This window comes from Rhinatrema bivittatum, unplaced genomic scaffold (genome assembly GCF_901001135.1).
Source record: "Rhinatrema bivittatum unplaced genomic scaffold, aRhiBiv1.1, whole genome shotgun sequence".
NCBI classification, from domain to species: Eukaryota; Metazoa; Chordata; class Amphibia; order Gymnophiona; family Rhinatrematidae; genus Rhinatrema; species Rhinatrema bivittatum.
The window spans coordinates 17,750-45,348 of record NW_021821207.1 but is presented as its reverse complement, the minus strand read 5'-3'; the positions used below and the strand labels follow the sequence as shown (position 1 = coordinate 45,348).

General features: G+C 46.4%; 1 protein-coding gene across 1 annotated transcript; it reads left to right on the top strand.

Annotated features, from left to right (window-relative positions):
* Positions 1 to 2,709: 2,709 nt before the first annotated feature.
* On the top strand, positions 2,710 to 25,016 carry LOC115082522 (25-hydroxyvitamin D-1 alpha hydroxylase, mitochondrial-like). The gene is made up of 9 exons (XM_029586752.1): positions 2,710 to 2,910; positions 6,010 to 6,200; positions 15,716 to 15,912; positions 17,598 to 17,798; positions 18,312 to 18,475; positions 22,043 to 22,209; positions 22,421 to 22,502; positions 22,629 to 22,826; positions 24,418 to 25,016. Exons 1-9 carry the CDS (start codon positions 2,710 to 2,712, stop codon positions 24,529 to 24,531), a joined length of 1,515 nt encoding a protein of 504 aa, XP_029442612.1. The 3' UTR covers positions 24,532 to 25,016.
* Positions 25,017 to 27,599: the final 2,583 nt, after the last annotated feature.

Genomic DNA, 27,599 nt, shown 5'->3' with positions numbered 1-27,599 from the left:
TGCTCAGGGAGCACTATTCCAATCTTCTTTTTCAGCAAGAATGTCCAGGAAGGTACTGTTTCCAGGAAAGACACTGCTGAGTGACTTATATTGTCGAGAAATGGTTGTACCAGCATGAGATCCAACGGCAAAGAGCCCAGGATTACAGGAGATCTCATTCTGCTGCAGCCTGTGTTCACCTTTACAGCTATTGAGATTCTATTTGCTCCACCAGTGAGAACTTTCAGCCCAATGGCTGGGAGCTGTACATACTCATTGCGGTGGTGTCCTGCACTCACCATGTCACAATACCATCAAAGGATATATGTGGCTTTTCAGGGAGGAAAAGACTGCCATTTGCTGTCCCAACCACATCCTGCTGGTGCTGCCGCTTGGTCCATGACGGCTTATTAGTCAGCGTTGCCCCTGCTTATTTCGCAGTTAACTTTAATTTGAATGCCGTTCTACTCTCCTCGTGCTGGGAGCAGAACAGTTCTGCCCCTTAGCTGTCTAAATAACATTCTGCCGGGTACTTGTGACCTGGACTGGCCACTGTCAGAGACAACATGCTGGGCTTGATGGACCTTGGACTGATTCAGCATGGCACTTCTTATCTTTCTTAGGCTATTATGGTTGATATTTTCTGCTTTGATCAGTCAAAAAAATACAATTCGTGCTAGTCCACAATATTCCAGTAGGAAATTGAGGCCTGGTATCTTTGTCCACAAAATAAGAACTTTGGAGTGTGGGGATATTAACAAAAAGTTCCAACCAGAACTAATATAGCCAAATTTCCTGGATGTGTACTCACACATATCCGTAGATCCAAAACCCTTCCCTCCATCCATGTCAGAATCCTCATATCCCCTCTGACATATCCTGAAAATTTGGTGTGAATAGGACATCAAACACAAAACTTGTCAGAGGAGCACACACGTGTGCGCAATCATATTTGCAGTCCACCTATACACCTTGCGTGCGCCGAACCCTAGGGGAGCCCTGATGGCTTTCCCTGTTCCCTCCGAGGCCGCTCCGAAATTGGAGCGGCCTCGGAGGGAAATTTCCTTCCGCTCCCCTCACCTTCCCCTCCCTTCCCCTACCTAACCTGCCCGACAGCCCTACCTAAAACCTAAATACCTTTGTTTTGCAAGTTGTGTCTGTCTCTGGGCAGGCGTAGGTTGCGCGCACCGGCCAAGTGCTGGCGCGTGATCCCCTGGCCTAGAGGCCCTACAGAGGCCTCTGGCCACACCCCTACCCCGCCCCGGACCACTCTCACCCCGCCCCTTTTTTCAAGCCCTGGGACATACGCGCATCCCGGGACTTGTGCGCGTTGCCGGGCCTATGCAAAATAGGCTCGGCACGCGTAACCCCCCTACTCGCATAACCGCCCTTCGCGCGTAAATCCAGCTGGATTTATGTGCATAGGGCTTTTAAAATCTGCCCCAAAGAGTCTGGCTTTTTGTGGTTTCAAGTTCAGTTTTTTTTGCATGTTTCTATTTATACTTTATAGTTTCTTTACCCTGTATTTAGTGAGAGTCTGCATGTGTGATTGAGGTTCTGTGTTTGCATGTGTGATCGAGATGAGGTATTCAGCTAGCATGTAGTTGCCATGAAGGGATCTATAGAAGCTTGACTTGTTCTTTTTTCCTAATAGTTGCTATACTGGTGTATTAGGGCCTGGTGTAATATTTGCAGTGTTACCTTTTCATAGGTAGGGTTGCTCCTGTTTGAGTGATGGCAGTTTTGGTAAGTAAGGTTTACTATTGTAATTTTAATTCAGTTTACTCATGGCTTTCTGAGGGCCAAGCTCACATCCAACACAGTTACAACAAGCCTAATACAACATGGGTTCCAAGTGTCTATTTTTTTTGCAGGATTTTCTGGCTGGCACCACAGCACTGCATGTAAATATAATACACGTTATTGCGATATTTTTGCCTCAGAAGACTGTATTTGAATGTCCTTTTTCATGTAAAATCTATTAAAAATTAATAATTAATAATTGGGGGTGTAAGGGGGGCTACACATATAGACATAACCGTTTCATAAGTTTCCTTTTGAAAATAGGTTAAAATTAAAATATGTAGAATTAATCACTGGATTTGATGTCAACCTGTTAAAATCGTTATGGTCTTCTCTTTATATTCATAGTTTTATTTACTATTTTATGAGAACGAGTTACTTATTTTTTATATCCTTATTAGATATATAACTTTACTAGATAAACAGACTGCTAGCAAGCCTTTCCTTACTAGGACGATTAGGTTATTTTTCTGCAGAGAACTAAATGTGTTTGGATGTGGAGAAGACTGGCCGAGACGTCTGCTCTACTTGCAAAGAGCAGATGAGCAATGCACTTACCTCCTACCAGCCCAGTTTACTGTACAACCGCCCCCGGGTTGACCCGACCAGCCAGAGACGAAGTGCCTGGCACAATCCAAGAGCTGCCAGGGGCCGGATATTCCTCATCATTAGCCCTCCCCCGACCACGCCTCCCTTTCATAAATCCTTAAGCTGACACCGGCACGTGCCGAGAGCGGCGAAGCCATTGGCTGGGAGGCTGGCTCATGGGGGCGGGGCCGTCCTTCCACGTGGTGGTGTTTGGGGTTGTTTTTTGCCGGGAGATTTCGCGTCTGTTTCAGTATAAATAGGAGCTGCCGGACAACGGGAAGATGTTACCAATCCGCTTCTGCATACTTCTTAGTTCATTCCCGTCCTTCCAGGGGGAAAATGCCACAGACACTGAAGCTGGTCAGCAAGTCCTCTCTGTTTTTCAGGTATTTTCCAGAGGTGTGGGATGAAGTCACCAAACGCTCAGAGGCTGCCATCAAGAGGCACCGGTCCTTGACAGATATCCCTGGCCCTTCAACTTTCAGTTTTCTCGCTGATCTGTTCTGCAGAAAGGGGCTGTCAAGGCTGCACGAACTACAGGTAAGGAAGCATTAATTCTGCAGCTGTAGTGTTTTATGTAGCCTGCTGATGTAGCACTATTTTATTTTAAGTATTTCATGTCCAGTGGTGTTGGACAGTTGCTTTCTTCTTATATCACAGGAGTCTTCGCAAGTTGTTTTTCTGTGTAATGTATGCATGAAATTCGGTATCACATTATTGCATTGGTAAAACTACAGTTGGTTGCATTGCTGAAAACAAAAACAGTTTCGCAAACCCCCTATTTGTCACTTCTTCTGGAAATTATTTCTCTTATGAAGAACATCTTTACAGGGTCCGATGTGTTCATTTTATGATTGTAAGAACATCCTGTTTAATTTGTTTTCAGAGTATTTATATAAGAGATATATAATGTATTATAATTCAAATGCCCGTTCAGTGTTGTCAAAATATCGTCTTTCTTTTTTTTTTATGAGAGTGATTTACTTATTTTAAGAAGGCGAGACGCGCCAATGAGAGAGAGAGAGAGAGAAGCTTTTCCTTATGATTGTACTCAAAATAAATAAACAGATGAAATTAGGGGACCAGACCTTCCTTTCTTGTATCCTGCCACATGTCCCCTAATAGTTTAGCACTACAGCAATAAATAAATGCATAGAAAATAAAATGCCATTTTGATTGCCAATACGAAAGGAGAAAAGCGATTCTTGCGCTTTAAATGGAGACTGATGGTAAGAATGATTATCCAAGCTGTCCCCAGCTTGTTAGGTGCTCGATACACTACTGTTTCTTCCCTTCCGATGTCCTTTCCTGGAAAACTCTTTGTCTTGTCAGGAATAAGCTGTAGAGGTGCAACTTGATTAAGTCACACTACAGTGACGCTGCGTTCAGCACCAGGAAGGCTGGACAAGGGCGGGGGGACGCTACCGAACCCATTTGATTGATGACGGGAGCTATTGGGCGATTAGAGAGGGAAAACGTAGAGAGATGCAGGACAATTCTTCCGCTCCCTGTACAAGTTTGCAGTCCAATGTTTAAACAGAGGGGCGGATTAGGATCTGCTTTGATATAAAAATAACTTTCTGAATGCAGCCGGTGGTGAAATGGTATTTTGACTTAGTCACCATAGAAAAGACACAGATAGTCATGGGAGGCACGGAATGATCATTTCCAATCTAATGCAATAGGGCATGGGGCTAGTCTCATATTGACTAAGATTCCGCAATGAAAAATAAATTTTGGGGGATGGGGGAGGGCTCGCAATGACTGTCATAAGACCCGGCTTCACTTCTGTTTCAGCGAGAAAGCCAGTTTGCACGGGACAGTCTCTGTCTGATGTCCTCTCATCTTGTCACTATTGGGTTCTTCAAGGAAAAACTGCTAATATTCCATTTTTATTGGGGTATGGATGATTATGAGGCCGATAAACTTGACTCTTTTTTTTTGGTCTTCTATATTTAATCTTTTTTTCCCCCCACCCTGTGCCAGTCTTTCCTGTTACCCTGCTCAGTCTTCTGGTTATTACTGTTGTGTCTGAATCAGACTCTTCTCATTTCATCCCTAATGTGACAGTGCAACCTCATTTATCACCTCTAGGGAGGTGTTTGGGCTCTGTAAAGAGAAAGTTTATATTTCTAACTATGTATCTTATCTACATCTGGGTATATAGGCTGGAACATGAAAGTGGCACTTAATCACAAATATAAACAAGGATCCAGTTCTGCATATTTTTTTTTTTAAGACATTACAGTACCCCTTTCATTCCGAAATTAAAAGATGGATGCATTTCATCAGTATTAGATCAGGATCCATGTCCTCTTATAGATGATAACCATGTTAAAGAATTGTAAAATAAATAAATGCGATTTTGCCTCTTTCAGTCTGCTTTCTTGATCCCTCAGAATTGTTTTATTCTGTGTTTGTGGAAACGAAAGCCACCCGAGTTGAAACACTGCTATAAATGCAGCCTGTTACACTGTCACACTATCCAAGCAGCAAAGCCATAATCATCCTTTCAAGGAAACAAGTTATTTTCTTCCTGTTTTGGAAGGCTCCTGTGGATGCCATATTTCTGGTTGCTCTTAAACCCCTAGTGGATTTATCTGGAGTAATTCCAGGTGTTCAGGCTTCACTAATCCAGGGTTGAAGTGCCTGTGGGGATGGAATAAAGAAATCCTGCCCTATGGCGAACCCTACAATTATCAGGACAACAAATTATTTCCATTTGCATAAGAACATAATAACATGCCATACTGGGTCAGACCAACGGTCCATCAAGTCCAGTATCCTGTTTCCAACAGTGGCCAATCCAAGCCAAAATTTCAAGCTACTATTGCTTATTAATTAATATCAGTTTATGAATTTTTGGAACTTATCCAAACCTTTTTTTAAACCCAGTTACACTAACTGCTGTAACCACATCCTCTGGCAATGAATTCCAGAGCTTAACTATTCGCTGAGTGAAAAAGAATTTTATTTGATTTGTTTTAAATGAGCTATTTGCTAACTTCACAGAGTGCCCCCTAGTCCTTCTACTGTCTGAGAGAGTAAATAACCAATTTATATTAACTTTTTCAAGTCCTTTCATGATTTTGTAGATCTCTATCATATCCCCCCTCAGTCATCTCTTCTCCAAACTGAACAGCCCTACCTTCCTTAGCCTTACCTCATAAGGCAGCCATTCCATGCCACTTATTATTTTGGTTGTCCTTCTCTGCACTTTCTCCAGTGCAACTATATCTTTTTTGAGATGCGGTGATCAGAATTGCACACAGTATTCAAGATGCAGTCTTACCATAGAGCGATACAGAGGCATTATGACATCCTCCGTTTTATTAACCATTCCCTTACTAATAATTCCTAACATTCTGTTTGCTTTTTTGACTGCTGCAGCACACTGAGCCGACGATTTCAATGTATTATCCACTATGATGCCTAGATCTCTTTCCTGGGTGGTAACTCCTAAGGTAGAACCTAACATTGATAGTCAAGGAAAAATATTTCCACTTTGAGATCTTTCAACTTGCTTAATGTTCAAGCTTGGATGAAATTATTTCTTTAAAATGATTTGGTTTAGGAGTATTTTGGTTGAATCATTGATATATATAAATATATATGTATATGATTTTTTTCCCTTCTTAGCTGGAAGGAAAAGCCAAATTTGGCCCAGTGTGGAAGGCAAGTTTTGGGCCCATCCTGACTGTCCATGTGGCGGATCCTGCCTTGATTGAACAGGTCTTGAGGCAAGAAGGGAAACACCCAATCAGATCTGACCTATGTTCCTGGAAGGACTACAGGCAGTGCCGAGGTCATGCATATGGACTACTCACAGCGTAAGTACACCACTTGCACTAATCACTTGCTAGCTTATCTTCAATTTCTTCTTCTGCTTCAGCTCTCTCTTCTTCTTGTGCTCATATCCATCCACCAAACTCATATTTCTTTTCACTGGTGAGCACATTTCAGTGCTTAAGCTGGCCTCAGTAAGATCCTGCACCATGCAGGGAATGTCCTGAAATTTTGGGCAGACCAAATGTTATCATATGGGCGACCTTTCACCACCATAGTAGAGTATCCCCACGTCACCATGATGGCTTTTGACCTGCTGACTTGGGAATGAGGTGATTTAGGGTCTTTAAGAACATAAGAAATTCTCTGCTGGGTCAGGTCAAGGGTCCATCAAGCCCAGCATCCTGCTTCCTACAGTGGCCAGTCTGGGTCACAAGTATCTGGCAGATCCCAAAGAGTAGATCCATTTCTTGTTGCCCAGACCCAGGGATAAGTCTACCTGGCTAATAATTGTTTATGGACATTTTTATCAAGAACTTGTCCAAATCCCTTTTAAACTCAGCTATACTAGATGCCTTCCAGGTGTTTCATTCCTCCTCTACCCATGCAGGAATCAGCTTAGTCACTCTGATACCCATGCTAATCCCAGTGCAAGATTTCCAAGTCATGCAAGCCTCATCCCTTTGCAGGCAGTCATCGGTGTGGCGTTTCAACTACTACTACTTAACACTTCCGTAGCACTACTCAGCATATGCAGCACTGTTCAAAAAACATATAACAGACAGTCACTGCTCAGTAGAGCTTACAGTCTAATCAAGACAAATATACAGGGCAAAAGAGGCTCTGGGAATTTCATTTATTAAGACAATGGTTAAAAATTAAATGAGGCTGTAAGCAGGACAATCAGGGGTTAAGTTTTAAATGCTGTCTCAAAAAGGTGAGTTTTTAGATGGAATGTAAATAAGGCAGGAGAGGGAGCATGATGCACCAGCTCAAGAAGTCTACTTCAAGCATAATGGTGCACCAGGGGGAAAGCGCAGAGTCGGGAATTGGTGGTAGAGGAGGAGGGCATAGATAGGAGTGACTTGATGATGAGTAGAGTGCTCGAGCAGGGGTGAAGAGAGAAATAAGAGAGGTGAGGTAGTGAGGAACTGCAGAATGAAGGCTGTTGTAAGTGATTAAGAGGAGCTTGAACTGTATGCAGGAATGGATAGGGAGCCAATGTAGTGACTTGAGAATAGGAGATATATGGGTGTACTGACTTTGGCAAAAGTCAAGTCGCACAGCTGAAGTTTGGATAGATTGTAGTGGAGAGAAATGGCTCAATGGGAGACCTATGAGAAGCAGGTTGCAATAATCTAAATGGGAGGTGATGAGAGATTAGATAAGAGTTCTGGTAGTGCATTCAGAAAGGAAGGTACAGATATTAGTGATGTTATAGAGAAAGAAATTACACATTTTAGCAGTGTTCTTGATATATGTAGAGGAGACAGAGGAGTCGAAGATGATGCCAAGGTTATGAGCTGAGGTGACTGGGAGGATTACAGTGTTATCCACAGAAATAGAGAGAGGTGGGCTAGGGGAAGGGGGGGGGGGAGATAAGGAGCTCTGTGTTGGCCATGTTGAGTTTAAGATAGCAGTGGGATATCCAGGCAGCAATGTCAGACAAGCAGGCTGAGATCTGGCACTGGACTCCTGATGAAATTTCTGTTGTAGAGAGATAGTTCTAGGAGGTAGATCTAAGAATCATCTACATAAAGATGTTATTGATTGCTATGAGAAGAAATCAGAGCACCGAGGGAAATATATTCAGAGAGAAGAGAAGAGGGACCATGACATAATCCTGAAGCACACAAATTGATAGTTGGTTGACAATAGAGGAGGATCCACCAGAGGAAACATTAAAAGTGTGATAGAGAGGTAGGAAGAGAACCAAGACAGGACAGAGTCCCCAAAATCCAAGTGAGACAGAGTCTCAAGCAATAGGTGGTGATCAACACTGTCAAAAGCAGCATGTTAGGATCCGTGGATTAGTGGACCCTTGGCCCGAGGTGAGAGTTGGTACCGCCCGCAGGGAGGAGCCCCACAGGTCCTCACTGTCGGGGGGCGAGGTCAGCTGCAGCAGGGACACAGTTCAGAGAGAGTACACAGTACAATAGACTGGGTTGTAGATGCAGGTACCAGAGCTGAGGCTTCCACAGAGAAGCGCAGAGCAGACCCCGAGGAGCAGGGAGTGCGGAACAGAGTTCAGAAGGAGTGCAGGAGAGAACGCCCAAGGGGCGGAGCAACGTGCCGAGGGAGGCTCTGATGTAATCACATAGGCTCACCCGAGGAGCGGGGAAGCCCAAGTCGAGCCTCTGAGATGGTGACGTAGGCTGCCCCGAGGAGCGGGGAGATGCATAGCCCAGTCACAAATGTGGAACGAAGGCACTGCCCCGAGGAGCGGAGAAGTGCGAGCACAGTCACTGAGTAGAGCGAAAGCGCTGCCCCGCGGTGCGGGAAGGCGCGAGCACAGTCACTGAAGTAGAAAGAAGGTGCTGCCCCAAGGAGCTGAGAAGAGCAGGTTGCAGACTGGGGTAGAAAAGGCACTGGTCCGTGGAGCAGGGTACACCAAGCTGAGTCTCCCAAGTAGCTGGCAGTTCCAGGGACGACCCCGAGGAGCGGGGAAGCCGGCAGGCAGGGCTTCTGGAAGCGCAGGGACCACCCCGAGGAGCGGGTTAGCAGGAAGTGTGAATGGGCCCCCGAGGAGTGGGTATCTGAGTCAGAGTCCAAAGCCAGTAGCACAGCACACGAGAATCACTGGTCCGAGAAGACAGCAGCAGGAACCAGAAGCGAAGGAACTTGTTGCCAAGTCGATTAGTGCAGGGCTCGGGCGGTGCTTAAGAGTCCAGGCTTAGTGATGTCATCAGTAGGAGACGCCCCTGAGGTTCCCACCTTAGCGCCCTTAAAGGTAGGCTCAGTGACGCGCTCGCGCGCCTAGGAAGGCCCAGAGGAGACATGGAGGTCGGTGGCATCCTGGCCGCCATGAAGAATCCCGGGAGCTAGTCGGCACGCGTCGGGAGCGGCTAGCCACAGCCGCGAGTTCGCCGAGAGAGGAGAGCATGACAGCACAAGAGGTGAGTTGGAGCGGTCGCAGCCGTCTGCGACCGACAGTCATAACACGGCAGATAGGTCAAGGAGGATAAGGACTGAGTAAAGGCCTTTAGTTTTGGCCCTAGGTCATTGGAGCCTTTGGTAAATATTGTTTTTCTGGAATGTAGAGGGCAAAAACCAGACTGGAGTGGATCATGGACGGCTTGAGATGAAAGTCAAAACAGAGGTGGTGAACAGCACATTCAAGCAGTTTGGAAGCAAAAGGGAGGAGGGAGATGGGGCAATAATTGGCAGGAGAGGTCGGATCCAGTGAGAGTTTTGGGGGAGTGATGTGGTCACGGCACGTTTGAAGACAGCGGGAACAATGGCAGTGGAAAGTAATAGATTTGAGGATGTGACAGGTGGAAGGATGACTGCAGGGAAATAGAGCTGAGGAACTGGATGGGAATGGGGTCAGAGGAAGAAAGAAGATGAACAGTTTCCTCCACCGTGACCTCAGAAAAGGAGGAGAGATTGGTGGAAGCTGGGGGAAGGGGAGAAGAAAGACAGGGAGAGGGAGGGTCGAGAATGCAAGACTAATTTTGTGAATCTTATCAGGAAAGCAGTTAGTCATAGTCTGGGCAGAGAGTGAAGGGGGCGGGGGGGGGGTGAGGAGAGGCAAAGGAAGTCTGAGGAGGGAACTGAGTGTGGAACAGAGACGGCGAGGGTTGTATGCAAGAGTTTGTCAAATGGGCACAGTAGTCTTGTCTGGCAATTGCAATAGCTGACGTGAGGGAGGTCAGCGTGAATTTGAAATGCCTGAAATCTTCATGGGCGTTGGGATTTTAGCCAGAGACAAATTTTGCAGAATGGACACAGGAGCATAGGAAGAAAATTCTAGGGGGTGAGCAAAGGCTGGGGATTGGTGTGCCTGAGAGAATGGGTAATGGGAGGAGTAAGAGTGTCCTACGCAGAGGAGAGTATAGTGATGTAAGAAGAAACTGCTATGTCAACAGACTCAAACAATGGAGTGGAGGAAAGGAGATGTGACTCAGTAGTAGAGAGGATGCAAGGGTGGACAGCCTGGAGATTCCTGAAGGTGAAGGTGATTGGATGACACAGTCGGCCATCTTGGATTCCCGGCCGCGGGTGTAGTGCGAAACTTCTCAGATGATGGTCCGAGAGAGAAGGACTGAGGTGGAAAAGTCTGAGAGACAGCATTTGGAAGAAAGGACTAGGTCAAGGCAGTGGCCATGCTTGTGAGGAGGGACGGCATTGCAGAGCTGGAGATCAAGTGAAGAGGTTAAGGAAAGGGGTTTTGAGGCATAAGAGGCAGCGGGGTCAGCAGCATGGAGGTTAAAGCCGCCAAGAATAAGGGAAGAGGAAGATGGGTCAAGCAAGAAGGAAAGCCCGGAATCAAAGTCGGTGAGAAAGGAGGAGGGGGATTTATCGGGGGGGGGGGGGGGGGGGGGGTCAATGAATGATGGCTACCCGGTGAGGTAATGGGGTAAATCCCGACGATGTCTAGTACAGCTAACCCAGATAAAAAACGGGACTCGTTTACACCAGTTTCTTCTGACACCGTTCAGCATATTATGTCAAAATTAAAAACTTCTACATGCCCATTAAATCCATGCCCTCCAGCACTATTAAAATATGCTAGAAACAAAATTCCCCAGTTTTTAGTTGTTTTAGTAAATTTGTCATTAACTACTGGCACAATATTAATTGTGTTGAAACAGGCCTCTGTCACCCCAATACCTAAGAAAACACAGATGGTATTACTTGACATAAGTGCAGCATTCGAGACTGTTATTCATTCTATTTTACTAACTACATTACAATCCATAGACATCTCTGACACATTACTATTTTGGTTCATTTCCTATTTAGAAAACTGCATGCAATAAATTAGAATTGGATCAGTAGCTTCAGATTGGTTTGACATTAACTCTGGTGTTCCCCAAGAGTCTGTTGTGTTCCGCGGCTGCGATCCCCTACGTGACAAGCCACGGCGGGGTCGCCGCGGCAGCATCGGGGAGGCCGCGGGAGTCCAGCCCCAGTCGCCCCCGCACACCGGCGCGGACCTCCGCAGTGACTGACGGGGTGAGAGGCGTCCCTGCTCCTCCCTCGTGGTGTCGGGCCGCTTTCCTCCGCGGCCGGGAATCCAAGATGGCCGCCATGCTCTTAGGCGCAAAGCCGCGCCCCCTTACAGAATTTAAAGGGGCCTCGTTCCTCAAATTGACTTCACCTGTGCCTGATGGGCCAGGCACAGGGAAGTATATAAGGAGACTGCCCACAGTCATTCCTCGACTTGGCAACTTCAGTGTTGCCAAGTCGAGTCTGCTTGCTTCGGTGAGTCTTCTGGTTCCTCGAGTTCCTGATTCCTGGTTCCTGCTTCTTCTCGGTGATTCTTCGGTGAGTGACTTTGGACTGGCAAGTGGTGATCCCTCGGCGTGTGACCTCAGACTGGTAAGCGACGACCCTCTGGTACTCGACCTCGGACTTCTTCCGGACCATCGTCTCCAAGGGCCCCCCTAAGTCCCAGCAGCCCGGGTCCCTATGGGCTCCTCCCGGGGGGACTGCAGGCTTCCAGTGGCAAAGATCCAGTGGGCTCTGCTCCGACATCACGACCCTTCGCTCTCTCAACGACCGGCTCAGTCTTCAGTGCCGAGGGCCAGCCAGTCCCATCTTCTGTTCCGCCTCGCCACCCGAAGGGGGAACAGACGGGTGATTCAACCTCCCGCCGGTCCAAGGGTTCACAATCCTGATCATAACAGAGTCAGCTTTATCTGCCATAGTATTTAATCTGTACACAGCCCCCTTAGGTCAAACCTTTTGCCTGCCTAGGCGTTAACTATAATATTTTCACAGATGACATTCAATTTTTCATACCATATACTTCTTCTTGGTCTCATACTCTTAATTTAAAAGATGGCTAGAACATCATAAACTGTAAAAACCTGAAATACTGTTACTATTAGCAGTTAAGTCTCCATCCAATATAATTCCAACGACATTCACCTTTCTAAATCAGCAATCGAACATCAGAAAAATTACCAGACATCTCGGTGTAACCCTTGATACTAATCTGTCAATGAAAAATCACATTTCGTCAGTGTTTGAATCCTCCTTTTATAAATTATGTCTGCTGAGACATAGTAAATCTTTACTGGAACCTCAGGACTTCAGATCCGTTTTACAAGCTCTTCTGTTAAATTCTATAGATTACTGTGATTCTTTACACCTTGGTTTCCCTGCCAGTGTAGCTCATCCACTTCAGATTGTACAGAATTTGGCCGCCAGACTCCTTACTGGAACAAAACCATGTGACCAAGTCTTTCATCACTACACTGGTTACCAGTGGCTTGGAGAGTTCAATATGAAATTCTGACAGTCATCTACACGTATTAACACAGTGAATCAGATGTTTGTCATTCCAGCTGGTGTTTAGTTCTTTATTTACATTTGGATTGTACAGATAGAAAAGGCTGATCTGGGTGCTATTTGAATGTGGTTGAAGTTTATTAACAATACAGTCAACTGGGGTTACTAACTGGCTGTAGTTATGTCAGGAAAGGCTAATCCAGTCCTGGTTTTACTGCCACTGTCTATGAACTTTAGTTCTGAATTCTCTGAGAAAGGCAGGATAACTACAAGTCCATGCACACCAGAACCAGAACCAGCTGGTCAACCTAATAGATTTTTTTTAGTTTTGGGCCCTGGTAAGGAGTGAGACTAGGTTTGCTCTCCTTTTTGATTCTAGTTTTAGTCCCAATATTTATTGACTTCTTTGTATTTTTTTTTTTATCAATGTGTACATAGGATCAAATATGCAAAGAAAAAAAAAGTTATTTTCTGAAGGACGCATACAATTTTTATAGATTATTTCCTGCTTGAAGAAGTAGCACAAGGTGGTAACAAATGGTAACTCAGGGGCCTTTTCAATGTTATTAGTATAATGTGCTCTCCTTTGATGATGGAATCTGGTATCGTGCGTCTTTAATCGCAATTTCCCAGGAATTGTTCCCCTCCCAGCTCACTAAGCCAGGTCATTGGAGCGATAGTCCTTCCAGAGTCCTAGCAATCTTGGACTCTAAATCCAGTCACTAGGGGTCGTTGTTGCACAGTGAGTGGGACTCCCTCCCTCAGGTGCCTCTGGCTGACATGGGCTGTGGGAAAACCTGAGCCAGGAATCAAACTCTTGTCCCCTCCCTGGCAATGAACAGGACTAATACTGAATGACCAGGCCGGGGCCTCTTGGTGTTATCTCTGTACTGTGCACTCCCTAGGTAAATCAATGCTTTTTTTTAGTGTTATTTGTGCAGCGTGTGCTCCTTTGGTAACTCAGCAGTGTGTATTAGGGGTGCATATCAATAAAACTTTCATTTCGTTTCGTTTCATTTTTCCCCCGTTTTTTTAACTTTGTTTTCGTTGTTTAAATTTTTTTTTAGTGCACAATATTTTCAGTTAGTGGGTACTATTTTTGAATTAGTGTGAACTTTAAAAAAAAAAACACAAAGTCTCAAGAATATTTTTATCGTTTCAGTTTAGGAATGATATGAAACAAAATAATGACATTGCCTATGTCATTAAAAACAAAAACACATCCCTAGTGAGTATACTTCCTTTGATGTGATGGTCTTGAAGCATTTTGGGATTGGGTTTAGATGAGAGGATCGATGTTAAAACAAAGAAGACTTTTTAGTCTCTTTACTGCTATTAAGAGCAGGGCAGCGGCCTAAGACTGAGTGAGGTTTCTGAGCTGATTTTGCTGGTTAAGCTGTTGAAATACTTTTGGCATCCTGAACACATCTCCCTTTCCCTCACAATTCTGCGCTTTTGGTTCTCGTGCAACTGCATGCAAGCGGGGGAATTACCAGGGCCTGGATCTGCGTATGTGGTGACGCTAGAGTAGAGCAGCCCTGCTGGCCCTGGGTAACCAGTGACTCAGGCCTTTCTTAATCTTCTTCTGTCATTGAGGTCCTTGGCTGGTTGCCCGGCTGGCTGCCCTGCCACCTGGAGGGGGGAAGAGCAGGATGTGAGTAATTTAAAGACTGAGAAAAGAAACAAAAAACTGTATAGGGTAACGTGCAAATGATGTCTGTCCCATCTCCTGCAGCCTTTTGTGATGGGATTTCTGATTGGTGGCATCTGCCATGCCCAGGATGCACTGGATGATGCACCGTCACTGTTGGAGCGACCCTTTTGATTTTCTTTTATGATGTCAATTTTGTTACCCTTTTATGACCCCCGGGGTTGCTGCTCTGAGGCTCTTACCCACTGCCTGTAGCCCGACGACAGTCAGCAACACACCGCTCCCAATTCACTCAATGATTCTGTATTTCATAGCCTATTCCCGGGGCTTGAACAAATCAACTCATGGCCTTATCTTGACTTCCTGCAGCTGAAAACTGAAGTCCTCTTCTTGGGCACGAAGGACCTTATCACCCATAAATCTAACCTATTCTGTTTCCTTTCTCTGCTCTGACCTCCTTTCCATTTCCCCTCCTCTCTCCACAACCCTGGGGTCATCCTTTATCCTACCTCACACCTCCATTATCCACAAATCTTCTGGTCGCCATTGCAGCCCTTTGATCATTATCTGTACTCTGTTGACCAGGTCTGGCACTTCCTTCCACCTGCTTCATTTGCTGAGATTCTGCTTCGTGCCTTTATTTGTTTTTGTCTTGACTCTCCAGATGTCTTTGGTCACCCTGTGTCCCAAGTGTCTTGTCTTCAGTATATCCAGGAGGCTGCCAGCCCCCAAAGTTCTTGCTAAGCAAATTGATGGCAGAAAAAGACCATACGGCTTATCTAGTCTGGCCATCCACACCAACTGCTCAGCTCCACAATCCATACCATGCCTTCAGAGATCCTCTGTGCTTTCTTGAATTCAGATACTACTGTCCTTGTCTCCACCACCTCCACTGGGAGGCCGTTCCAGGCATCCACCACACTTTTCGTAAAGAAATATTTTCTTAGATTACTCCGGAGTCTACCCTTTTCAGCCTCATTCTATGATCCCCATTCCAGAGCCTCCTTTGTTCCATTGGGGGAGGGGGGGGGGTCGGGGGTCATCATCATTACAGCTATGACAGGGCCTTGCACCCAATGCACTAACCTGGTGCTAGAATATCCATTTTATCCAAGTCAAGCTGAAAAGGTTGGCCCAGGCCTGGATTTACCCCATTGCATGAATGGAAATGTAGTCCCTACTTTTTTTTAGGGAAATCAGTACTACATTTCTGTCTGTGAAGCAGAGAATTAATCAGGACTGAATCAGTCCATCCTTCAGACATTGCAGCCAGTGGATAACCCTAGTTTCTACCCTGGGGCCTCGTTCATAAGGTTCCCCCCTCTCCCTCCCATTCCGGGTCTGTGGGAAATCAGGTCCTTGGTACTTCTGTGTAGTTTTCTATTGAAATAGAAACCACAGCCCACAAAGGATGCTGAATTGAGTTGTTGCATCTCTGTTTTGTTTCAGGGAAGGGGAGGAGTGGCAGCGGCTCCGCAGCATCCTTGGGAAGCACATGCTAAAGCCCAAAGAAGTGGAGGCTTACGGTGGAGCGCTGAACAGCGTGGTGACCGACCTGATCAAGCGCCTGGAGCACCAGCAGAGACAGAACAAGAGCCTGCTGGTCAGAGACATTGCCAGCGAGTTCTACAAGTTTGGTTTAGAAGGTGATTCTTAAACACCCCCTACCCCTAGCCTCACCACCTGCCATTCCCTCATGGAAAATTCCACTTATGATCCCAGGCATGCACTTGCTCAGTTTCATGGTCAAAAATTAAAAATCACTTACAAGAAAGTAGCATGCACACCGTAGCTGCTGCACAGAGAAAATGGAATGTGAAGCCCGGGATGCGTTCTGTATCAGATGCTTTCAATTGAAGTTGTCCCATCAAAAGGCATCAGCTCTAGAATGGATACATTCTGTCTTCCCTGTTAAATTGCATCTTGTTAAGAAAAGTGAGAGGACCAAAGCAAATTTAACACAAAAAAGGAAAAAAAGGGAGCAGACCATCAATATCCAACAATTTACCTTCTCCAACCTACTCATAATAGGGGGCAAAGAATCCCAAAACTAAAAGGTCAAAAAGGACAAACAGTCTTCAGGAAAAAGGCATGACATCATACCCCCAACAAGGTTCATCAAAATCTAACTAAGGAGGCAGGGATAACCCTTAGCCCTCAGGTGTCAGAATATCCCTGGACACACTCGCTAGACTGAAACCCGAAACCACTTTATCATTCAGGAAAAGGGAAAGTAGAGGAGGGTCAAAATAAATCTGCTTTACGTTTTTATGTTGAATAACGCATTTATACAGGAATTTCAGAAAAGTTAAAGCTCCCATCTGTAACGCCTCAGCGGCATACCAACAGAAACTGCCTCCTTTCCTTTCCGGTGGCTTTTGCCACATCTGGGAAAACTTCTCCTTTCTCAAAGTGTTCGTCCTTATGTTTTTAAAGAAAATCCTTGATACCCAATCACGGTCTGACTCCAAAGCAGAATTCACCATCGGAGTTGCTGGAGTTACGAAAGCTCCTCTAGAACGCCCCCCCCCCCCCCCCAAAAGAAAAAAAAAAAAAAAGATTGAGGCTGTCAGAAGGAATTGGAGAAATTTCAGATTTAGCTTCAATATTGCACTCTTTTAGGTGAAGGAAAGAAAAAAACAAACAAAAAAAAGAAAACCCTAGGAACCAAAGGTAAAGCCTCTCGGGTAACTTTCAAAATTTCCAACAGATATTTTATAAACATTTCCTCTGGAGAAATTCTCTCAGATTTAGGAAAGCAAATCAAGTGAACATTTTTTACATTTAAGAATATTCTGGAAAATCTCCCACTTATTATGCAGCTACCGTGTTGTCCTTGATAAGACAGCATTCATTCTGCCGTCCTTCACCAATGCTGGCCTCTCCAGTCTCCGGTCTCTTACTGCATTCTAGCAAAGCAGCTTCCCGAACACAAACCTTCGTCGGAAGGCAGTGATTTTAATCAGGAAGCAAATCTCTTTGGGGTGGGAGATCAAAAACGGGAATGGACAAACAATGCCGTAGAGGCTTCTGGAGTTTTCTGCTCCCCTTTCCTGCCCCCCCCTCCCCTCCCCTCCCCCAACTGTTTCATTAATGCTTCCAGCTCATATCCATTCAGTTTATTGGTTAGAATTTTTTCAGAACACATTCATTGTACTGCGGAGTGAGACTGGAATGGGAAGCTCAGGATGTATTCTGTCCAGAGCGACCATCTGACAATGAATGTCCCTCATGGTTTTGTGGTGGCATCTGAAGAGCTCTCCAATCTCCCCCCTCCCCCCTCCCCCCCCCCCCACCTTCCCCTTCTGACCCTCTCCATGCCCTTCCACAGGCATCTCCTCTGTTCTCTTTGAGTCACGCATCGGCTGCCTGGAGTCAAACGTGCCGGAGGAGACTGAGCGGTTCATCCGGTCCATCAACACCATGTTCGTGATGACGCTGCTCACCATGGCCATGCCCAGGTTTCTGCACCGCATCTGCAGGAAGCCTTGGCAGAAGTTCTGTGACTCCTGGGATTACATGTTTGCTTTTGGTAAGGGAGAGCGTGGTGGCGGGGGTTATCTGGCATGGTCATGCGGAGCTCTTGGCTGATAAGGATTGATCTCCTGAGCCCTCTTCAGTCTGCCCAGATGACCCCCTGCCAACTTTGACCTGGCAGTCCTTACTCAGTCGCTGATCACCTTTCCTTTCTCACCCTCTGTATCTGTCTCAAACAAGCCTGAATTTTGCATTGGTTCTGGTTTTTACCCCAGGCTGAGGACTGTCACTAACAGGGATTGTAAAATAAGGGGGGAAATCCCCGGATTGTTGTAAATGAAGGCTAGTGACTTCAGCTCCGACTGAGCCAAAGCAAAGGAAAAATTGCTGGGCCGTAGAAAAATAGAAAATAAATATATATTTAAAGGCCTTCAGTTTCATTCTTAAAGCCAAGAACCAAGCCCCATTCAGAGAGTGAGGCAGAGTCCTCCAACTGAAGGGGACAGCGAGCGCTGCCCCTGCTAACTGGTTTCTTTTCATGGTCCTGAAGGAATTGTTTCATTTTCAGCTAAGGGACACATCGATAGAAGAATGGCTGAAGTGGCAGAGAAGGTGTCCCGGGGGGAGAAGGTGGAAGGGAGGTATCTCACTTATTACCTGGCTCAGGAGAAGCTGCCCATGAAGTCCGTGTATGGAAATGTGACCGAGCTTTTGCTAGCTGGCGTGGACACGGTGAGTTCAGCATATACATGCCAGTGCCATGTGTTTGTCGAGTTTAAAGGTGTACTCAGTAGGGATGTGAATCGTTTTTGAACGATTAAAATTATCGTCAGATAATTTTAAAATCGTCCAAAATCGTTAGAGTGCACGATACAATACAAATGCCCACGATTTATCGTCAGGGGCATTTGTATTGTATCGTTAAATAGGGGGCGGGAAAACCGGCACACCAAAAAAACCCTAACACCCACCCCGAACCTTTAAAACAAAGCCCCACCCTCCCGAAGCCCCCCAAAATGTTTTAAATGACCTGGGGTCCCGGCGCGATGATCCCGGCGCAATGTCCCGCTCTCTGCCCACGGCTGCTGTGAAGAGAAATGGCGCCGGTGGCCCTTTGCCCTTATCATGTGACAGGGCAAAGGTAGCGCCGGCGCCATTTTGATTCCTAGCTCCCGACGTCACGCGTCCAGGAGATCGCTCCCGGACCCCCGCTGGACCCCCAGGGACTTTTGGCCAGCTTGGGGGGGCCTCCTGACCCCCACAAGACTTGCCAAAAGTCCAGCGGGGGTCCGGGAACGACCTCTTGCACTCGAGCCGTATTTCAAAATGGCGCCAGGCCGGCGCCATTTTGCAATACGGCCATACGGCCGGCGCCATTTTGCAATACGGCCCGCGTGCAGGAGGTCGCTCCCGGACCCCCGCTGGACTTTTGGCAAGTCTTGTGGGGGTCAGGAGGCCCCCCCAAGCTGGCCAAAAGTCCCTGGGGGTCCAGCGGGGGTCCGGGAGTGATCTCCTGGATGCGTGACGTCGGGAGCTAGGAATCAAAATGGCGCCGGCGCTACCTTTGCCCTGTCACATGATAAGGGCAAAGGGCCATCGGCGCCATTTCTCTTCACAGCAGCCGTGGGCAGAGAGCGGGACATCGCGCCGGGATCATCGCGCCGGGACCCCAGGTCATTTAAAACAGTTTGGGGGGGTTCGGGAGGGTGGGGGTTTGTTTTAAAGGTTCGGGTGGGTGTTAGGGTTTTTTTGGTGTGGCCAGAGAGCGGGACATCACGCCGTGATCGCGCCGGGACCCTCCCACTGGACCCCAGGTCATTTAAAACATTTTGGGGGGGGGGTTCTGGAGGGTGGGGGTTTGTTTTAAAGGTTCGGGGTGGGTGATAGGGTTTTTTTGGTGTGCCGGTTTTCCCGCCCTCCCCCGATTTACGATTTTTAACGATTTCAAAACAAAACAAAACACGACGATCTGATTTCCCTCCCCCCCCAGCCAAAATCGATCGTTAAGACGATCGATCACACGATTCACACCTCTAGTACTCAGTCCATGCCGGCAGATAGGAGAACACTCGGCCCTTCTGTGAAGTCTCCGCCGCTTCATAGTAGATACGCTCCAGGAATACTCCGCCCTGCCTCTGAATCCCACCCATTTCATTCTTAGATGCAGTATGGTACAGCAGTGCTTCTCAGCCTTTTGTTAATATTTCGTGGCGCACCCTCATGCTTGCTCCATCCTCAGGGCAGGCAGAATCAAATCTTGCACGATTCTCACGCCCTCTCCCTCCCGTCGCCAGGAGGCGAGCAGCACTCTCTGTGTGTGAGGCCAGTGAGTCCGGCAAGATTACAGGGCCCCACGCATTCAAACATCAGATTGAAACTGGCAGAGGAGGTGACCACAGGTAAGAAGCTCTGCTCTCCTGCCAGCAGGAGAGAGGAAGGGAGGGCAAGGTTACCAGACTTCGGGTGGGTCTTGGTTCCCTGAGTGCTAGCACTGAGTAAGCTGTTCATTTTGGTGGTGACTTGGGTAGGGGGGACAGGGCCTGGTGGACTGTCTCCATAGAAAATTGAACTGATCCACTCTCAGAATATACCTAAAAGAACATTCTATATATTTTCCTACCACAGAATATTTGTGGGCCTAATATAAAAGCCTCTGTGCTGTTGGGTCTCTCCTGCATGTTAGAAAGTTAATTATATACCAGAAAACAGTAAATATTGGCCAACAAAATCCAGCTATTCCCAACATACACACTCTGTGTAGGACTGGGTCCCAGGATTTTTACACTGATGAACTAGCACTGCAATATTATATATCTGGTAACACATTTTCTAACCTTTGGCTTGCTTTTCTGGCTCACTGTGTCTTTTTCTCATTCTCTGGTCTTCTCTCTGTTTCTTTTTTGGTTTTCTCTCCCTCTCTGGTGTCCTCTTTCCCTCTTTGTCTCCTTCCTTCAGACTTGATATTTTAATACTTTCTCTTCCTCCAGTATTTCTGCTCCCTTCCCTTGATGCTCTCCTTTCCTTGTTCCTCCTCCTCTGCCTTCTCCTACTCTCTCTCCTTCATTCTATCACCCTCGAATCCAGGGTCCTCTCTCACTCCCCATCCCTAGCTCTCTCTTCTTTTCCAGTCCTCTCTTTCCCTCCATTCTGGGTCCTCTCTCTAGTGCTCTCTCTCCTCCTCTTCATGGTCTCCTTCTCTCTCCCTGTTCCTGAGTCATTTCTCCATCTCCCTCTTCCAAATACCTTGTTCTCTCTCTCGCTCTCTGGGTCCCTATCCATCCTCCCCCTTATGCAGGGTCTTCTCTCTCTCAATCCCCAATCCTCTCTGCCTCCTCCTCCTCCCTGCCCCCTATCCTGTTTGGTCTCCCAAATCTCACCCATGATCCCTGGTATACTTTAGCCTATGCACCTCTCCCTTTCCCTCCTCCAATGTGTCCCAGCTTGTCCCCCTGATCCTCTCCTTCCCCCCTCCCAGCTGGTAGAAGCAGCAGTGCATAATATGGCCATGTCCTGTGCCCTCTGCCCCTTCCCCCAACCATTCAATCTTCTCCTTATTTTTCCCCAACATTCATCATCTTTTGATTGCTCCCCTGCAAGCACTCACCCCCTCCTCTTCCCACAAATAATTCAGGCCTGACTGAAGCTCCGAGTGACTTCCCTCCTCCTCTGCCCTCAGCCCTTCACCAAAGATATCACAAGCCTGAGGCAGGGGCTCTCCAAGCAAACAGAGCACAGCAGAAGAGCCCTGTGCTCCAGGAGGCAGGTGGTGTTGGGGAATGGGCAGGAGGGGAGTGGAGGGGCTGGAGCAGGGAGCAGAGTTTCTTCTCTGTCATTCGCTGGAGCTGTGTGGGTTCTCTGCTCCTGCCACTCCCCTCCAGTCTTCTGCAATGTTGTCTGCTTGCTGTGGGGACAGGAGGGCGGGGCTGGAGTAGCAAGCAGGAGATGTGGGGCACTGTCTCGGGAAGAGGAGCATTGCTTGGGATGCCTGCAAAGAGGCATAGGAAAAGCTTCACAAAGGCATAGCAGTGTGCCACAGGAATATAACTCGTAATATAACATTCTCTATTTCTATTGTGCCATGAGTGTACATAACTCTGTTCTATTTCCCCTGCTCCCAAGAATTTGCAGTGCTCCTTTGAGCCTCAGGGAAGACTGTGTGTGATTTGATGAAGGCTGCAAAGTGACTGGTGGATGGAGGTCTGGGAGTGACCGGGGCGGACCGTTCTGCCATGCCAGGTTCTCTTCTCCCTCACCAGCCTGGGTCTAAATGTTGCTCTCTATTCCTTCTTGTCTGATTAGATCTCGAGCACTCTCTCCTGGAGTCTCTATGAGCTCTCGCGCCACCCACTTATTCAGACAGCGCTGTACCACGAGATCTGCGAGGTGGTACAGGGCGAGCCCATTCCCTCCGCTGCGCATGTCGCCAGGATGCCCCTGTTGAAAGCCGTCGTCAAGGAGGTGCTCAGGTGAGAGCCACGAGCACTGGCAGCTTCTTGCCTTCTTTATATGGCTCTTAGCAGGGAGCCGTCAGGCACAGCCTCTTTCCTCCCTTCTCCCCATCCAGCTTCCATCCCTTTATCCGCCAGGTCTGAGTTCTCAGCAAGGTTTCCCTGCAGAGAGGCCCCCTTTCCCCATATTCTACACTCGGTAACTCTGGCTCGTTTTTCCCCTCCGCAGGCTGTATCCGGTGGTTCCCGGCAATGCTCGAGTCATTTCCGACCGGGATATTCGCGTGGGGGAGTACACGATTCCAAAAAAGGTGAGCCGCCTGTGCGATACCCGGGAGCACTCTTCCATCTGTTTGAAGATAACAAAGGGCGATGTGCAGGCTGCATCATCTGACGTGGACGCCCCCCCCCCCCCCCCCGCTTTGTGTCTCCTGTAGACGCTGATCACCCTGTGCCACTACGCCACCTCCAGAGACGAGAGATTCTTCCCGAACCCCAACAAATTCCAGCCGGAGCGCTGGCTGCGGAAAGATGAATCCCTGCACCCCTACGCCTCCATCCCGTTCGGGTTTGGTAAGAGGAGCTGCATCGGCAGGAGGATTGCTGAGCTGGAGGTGTACCTGGCCCTCGCCAGGGTGAGTGTGTGCTGAAATTGTGCCTGGCAGGGGGGTAGCGGCTGTTGATGTCATCATTACATCATGGGCGAAAAAAAAAAAGCCAAAAGCCTCGCAAAGATGGTTTTTGCACCGCGTGCCACGTGTAATGATTATCTCCCACCTCTAACCTGGCAACCCCTGTGCTGCCTTGGAGGAGAAAGGTCTACGTGTTTTAACGGGCAACTTATCCAGTAAACAACTTACTTTTATTTATGTAAACGTTTTATATACCGTCATTCCATGTGAGAATGACTAGTTCATGAGGGTTTACAGATAAAACATATAAACTATAATGAGTGTTACAAGATGGGAAACATTCATAGAGACAGAGGTAATACCACGGGATATATCAGACATGAAGACAGAGCTGAAATATAGGGAATTGCAAGGGGAGGGGGGGGGGGGCGGGTTATTTTACAAGAAATATAAAGGTTATCTGAAACATGGGGAACTGGAACTTCTAAATAAGGCAAAGCTTTTCCTCTAAAGGAATATATTTAATTAAACCCTAGCACAGAGGTGGCAAATTCCAGTTCGCGAGTGTGCCAAACAGGCCAGGTTTTCAGGATAGCTACAATGAATATGCATGAGAAAGATTTGCATGCACTGCCACCTCTGTATGCAGATCTATCTCATGCATATTCTTGGCGGGTATCCTGAAAACCTGGCCTGTTAGTGGCACTTGAGGACTAGAGTTCGCCATCCCTGCCCTAGCTTGAAATAGCCTTGTGTCATCTCTGTTTCTCTAGTAGTTTCCAGCAGCCATTTTATTCTAATTCTACAATGCAGTCTCAGATCTTTAAGACAGATGTTAGCATACAGTGCATTCAGAAAGTACTCAGACCCCCTTCACTTTTTCCACACAGTAACCCATAGCGACAAAACAAAATGAGGTTTGTAGAAAAGTGTGCAAATTAGTTTTAAAAAAAACCCCTGATATATCACATTTACATACAGTAAATTTTCAGACCCTTTGCTATGACCCTCAAAGTTGGGCTCAGGTGCATCCTGTTTCCATCAATCATCCTTGAGATATTTCCCCAACTTGGAGTCCACCTGTGGTAAATTCAAGTGATTGGACGTGATTTGGAAAGACACACACCTGTCTATATAAAGGTCCCACAGTTGACAGTGCAGGTCAGAGCCAAACCAAAGCCATGAAGTCAAAGGAGTTGTCTGTAGACCTCTGGGACAGAATTGTGTCGAGGCACAGATCTAGGGAAGGGGATAAAAAAATTGCTGAGCATTGAAGGTGGGACATATGGAGAAAACAAAGGATGTGCCCTAAAACTCTAGAGAAGAAAAACACTTGATTTTCCAAACCAAAACTGGGGGAAGGAAGTGAAGAAAGGAAGTTGGCCATCCTACAAACCAGAGAGCAGATTAAGCAGAAAAACTAGTCTATTTATTCTTAAAGTGAATTTTAATAAATTGTTACACAATTTTGTTTGCATGAAGAATCCATCTCTTGTGGTGCCACACCTCCCTTCCCCTGTTTTCTCTGACCTAGTCCCTTAGCACCATTCTGTTTTGTTTTAGTTTATAAGCCATTCCTGGTTCTCTGTTTCAGATTTTGATTCATTTTGAAGTCAGACCAGAGCATCAGGACAATATTGTGCAACCCATGACAAGGACACTGCTGGTGCCTGAGAAGGAAATCAACCTCCAGTTTATGCATCGATAATGTGCCACTGCTTACCATAATGAGAGAGCTCAACTCTGCTACACCTTAAGCCTAGCAGTGGAGCTGCCAGGTATCCTATTCCCTGGAGCTGGCGCTTGCTTTTGACACCCTCTGCCTGATGCATTCTGGTGACTATAGTGCTGATTTAAAATAGATTACTTGGCCAACAAATCTCACAATGCATTGCCATTGTAAATTCAAAAACCAGGACTGGCCAAGAGTCTCCCCTCATGAACTGGGTTACTTGACAAGTCTGTATGAGGTTCAGCACTTGGGCTTCATTGGAACTGAGGCACGAGAGCCCACAGACACTCTTTTGTGACAGAGGTAGAAGTCTTGGGGATTCTAAAACATGTCAGCTTCTTGAAAAAATATGCAGAATAGCTCCTATCATGTAGGAATGAACTCACAGTTAATAATAAGGAAAGAAGCTTCTTGGAGGTGGCATGGAGCAAGGGCAGAGCTACTACCTGGCACAGATCTACCCTGACAGATTGAGCCTAGTTCTGGTTTTACCCCCGTGGCAGTTTGGACTTTGTAGTCAGACCTTTCTCATGGAAGCTGGAATTACAAGTCTACAGATGCCACGGGGATAAAACCAGAACCTCTCTTTGATTACCTGTCAGGGTATGGACAATAGTGTTGTCATCTTTCCCAGGTCAACCCAAAATGCATTAACAACATCCTGGTTCTTACCCCATTGCATGCCTGGAGATGGCCTACTTTTCTTAGCTCTGTGTGCACCAAGGGGCAAACCCAGGTCTGGAGCAGCTTCTCGGGGTTGAACTGAGCAAGGTGGCAGCCGTATAATATGGGCTTCACATAAAGACAGCCAGTGCAGTGTGGAGGGCCACTGCCCTGCCTATGACCTCACTTCCTAGTTCCTGCCCCATAGTGGAGGTGCTTTGTGCTCTGTGTGACCTCACTTCCTGATGCCACCATGCTAACCAATGGGAAGGAGTGCCCTTAGAACACTATGACACTTTGCACCATTTTCTTACCTCCAGACTTGCCTGTTACCATTGTGCCAAAGTTTGCTGTGTCAGCAATCTCAGGGTTATTTTTTTTTAAATCTTATTTAAATTCTGCATTTTCACTATTTATTGGTTGTATTGCTGTATATGTTTTGATGAAGTAACTGTATAATGGAGCTGAAATTTTGGCAGCCATGATGATGTCTATACACTGTTACCAGTATACTGTGACTATGTTTTACATCATCAATTGAAACTCACGTAATCTCACTTTCTCATGTTTTTGTAACAGGTGGTTTAATATTTAATATTATTTATTATTGTGATAATAAACCTGACTTTTGTTCTTATTCTGAGACTGGGCTTGTGCTAGTTATTTCTTTTGCTAGATCAGACTGTCAGCATGATCATTGATTTTTTAGAGAATTGGGTAACTTCTATGTGACTGTAGAGAAGTCTATGACAGGTATTAAATCCCATGGCTTTGCTGTGATTTTTAGTGAAGTCTGAGATGAGTGGTAGCTGTGCTGTGACCTTGAGAAATGCCCATGACTGACAGTGAAGACCCTGTCTCTTCTAGGTGGCCTTGGACATGGCACCTTTGAAGTCTGTATGGAAGAGTCTCTGCCTTTCCCTGAGTCAGGAACCTGACAAAACACCAGCTGCAAGTGAAGCATCAGCTTCCTCTGTTTCTTGCTTCTGGTAATTCTCTTGATCATTGCCTGCACTTGTATATATATTTAAAGTACTGCAGGGTAAAATGGGAGTTAGGGCATCCTGATAGGTTCCAATAAAGCGTATGTAGGCCATTTGCCTATAAGAAAAGAAAGATTGAATTAAAAGATTCCAAATTATCCCTGTGAACTGCTAAGAAAGTTGTGTATACAAATAAGAAATGCACCTTGAAATGTCTGTATGCTAATGCCAGAAGTCTAAACGGTAAGATGGGAGTTAGAATGTATAGCAGTGAATGAAGAGGTAGAGTTACTAAGCATCTCGGAGACCTGTTGAAAGGAGGATAACCAATGGGATGGTGCTATAAGGGTACAAATTGTATTGCAATGATAGGGTGGATCAACTTGGTTGGGAGATGGCTCTTTATATTAGGGATGACATAGAGTCCAACAGGATAAAGATCCTGCAAGATACTAAATGCACAATAGAATCTGTATGGGTGGAAATTCCATGTGTGATGGGGAAGAGTATAGCAATGATGGTATATTCCGGTCCACCTGGCCAAAATGAACAGACATACGATGAAATGCTAATAGAAATTAGGGGAATTTGGCAACACAGTTATAATAGGAAATTTCAATTATCCCAAAACTGATTGGGTAAATGTCACATCAGGACATGATAGGGAGGTAAAGTTTCTAGATGAAATAAATGCTTCATGGAGCAGCTGGTGCAGGAACCAATGAGAAGGGAAAACATTTTAGACCCAGTTCTTAGTGGAATGCAGGGTTTGGTGTGAGAGGTAACAGGGGATGGAAACAGGAATGCAGAACCTCTCACCTCTAGCACTGGGTAGCTGAAGGGACAGAGCCTCTCACTTCTAGCACTGTATGACAGAGATGATGGGCATGGGAAAACAGAGGGGGGAGGGGGGGGGGTCCTAGCTCTGAGCAGCACCAACAGCTTCTGTAGAAGTTGAGAGTCAACTGTTCCTACAGTGACATCTACTGGCCAGCTAAGGAGCTGCACCTTGGAAATAGCTCTGCAATTGTTGTCTGCTGTTTGAGGCCATAGGAGAGTGCTCCTGAATTTAGCTTGTAGTGAAGAGATAAACCAGGGAAAGTGAGATAGCAGCATGGCTGGTAGATCAGCGTTGCACTGTGTGCTTCCTTTGACACAGGTAATTTTCAAAATTGTACAGGATGAGCTAGAAATGCAGCTGTTTAGGTAACCAAGAGAACCAAACACTGAAAAGCTCAATGAAATAACAATTTATTGAAACAGATCAGTTCAAGAGAAAACATTTCAGGTTCTACATCAAATCCTTCCTGAGAGACCTGTCAAACACTGACAATTCTTCTAACATCTTTTCCTTAATTGTTTGAATAATTGCCATTTCTGTTTCTGAATGCTCAGCAC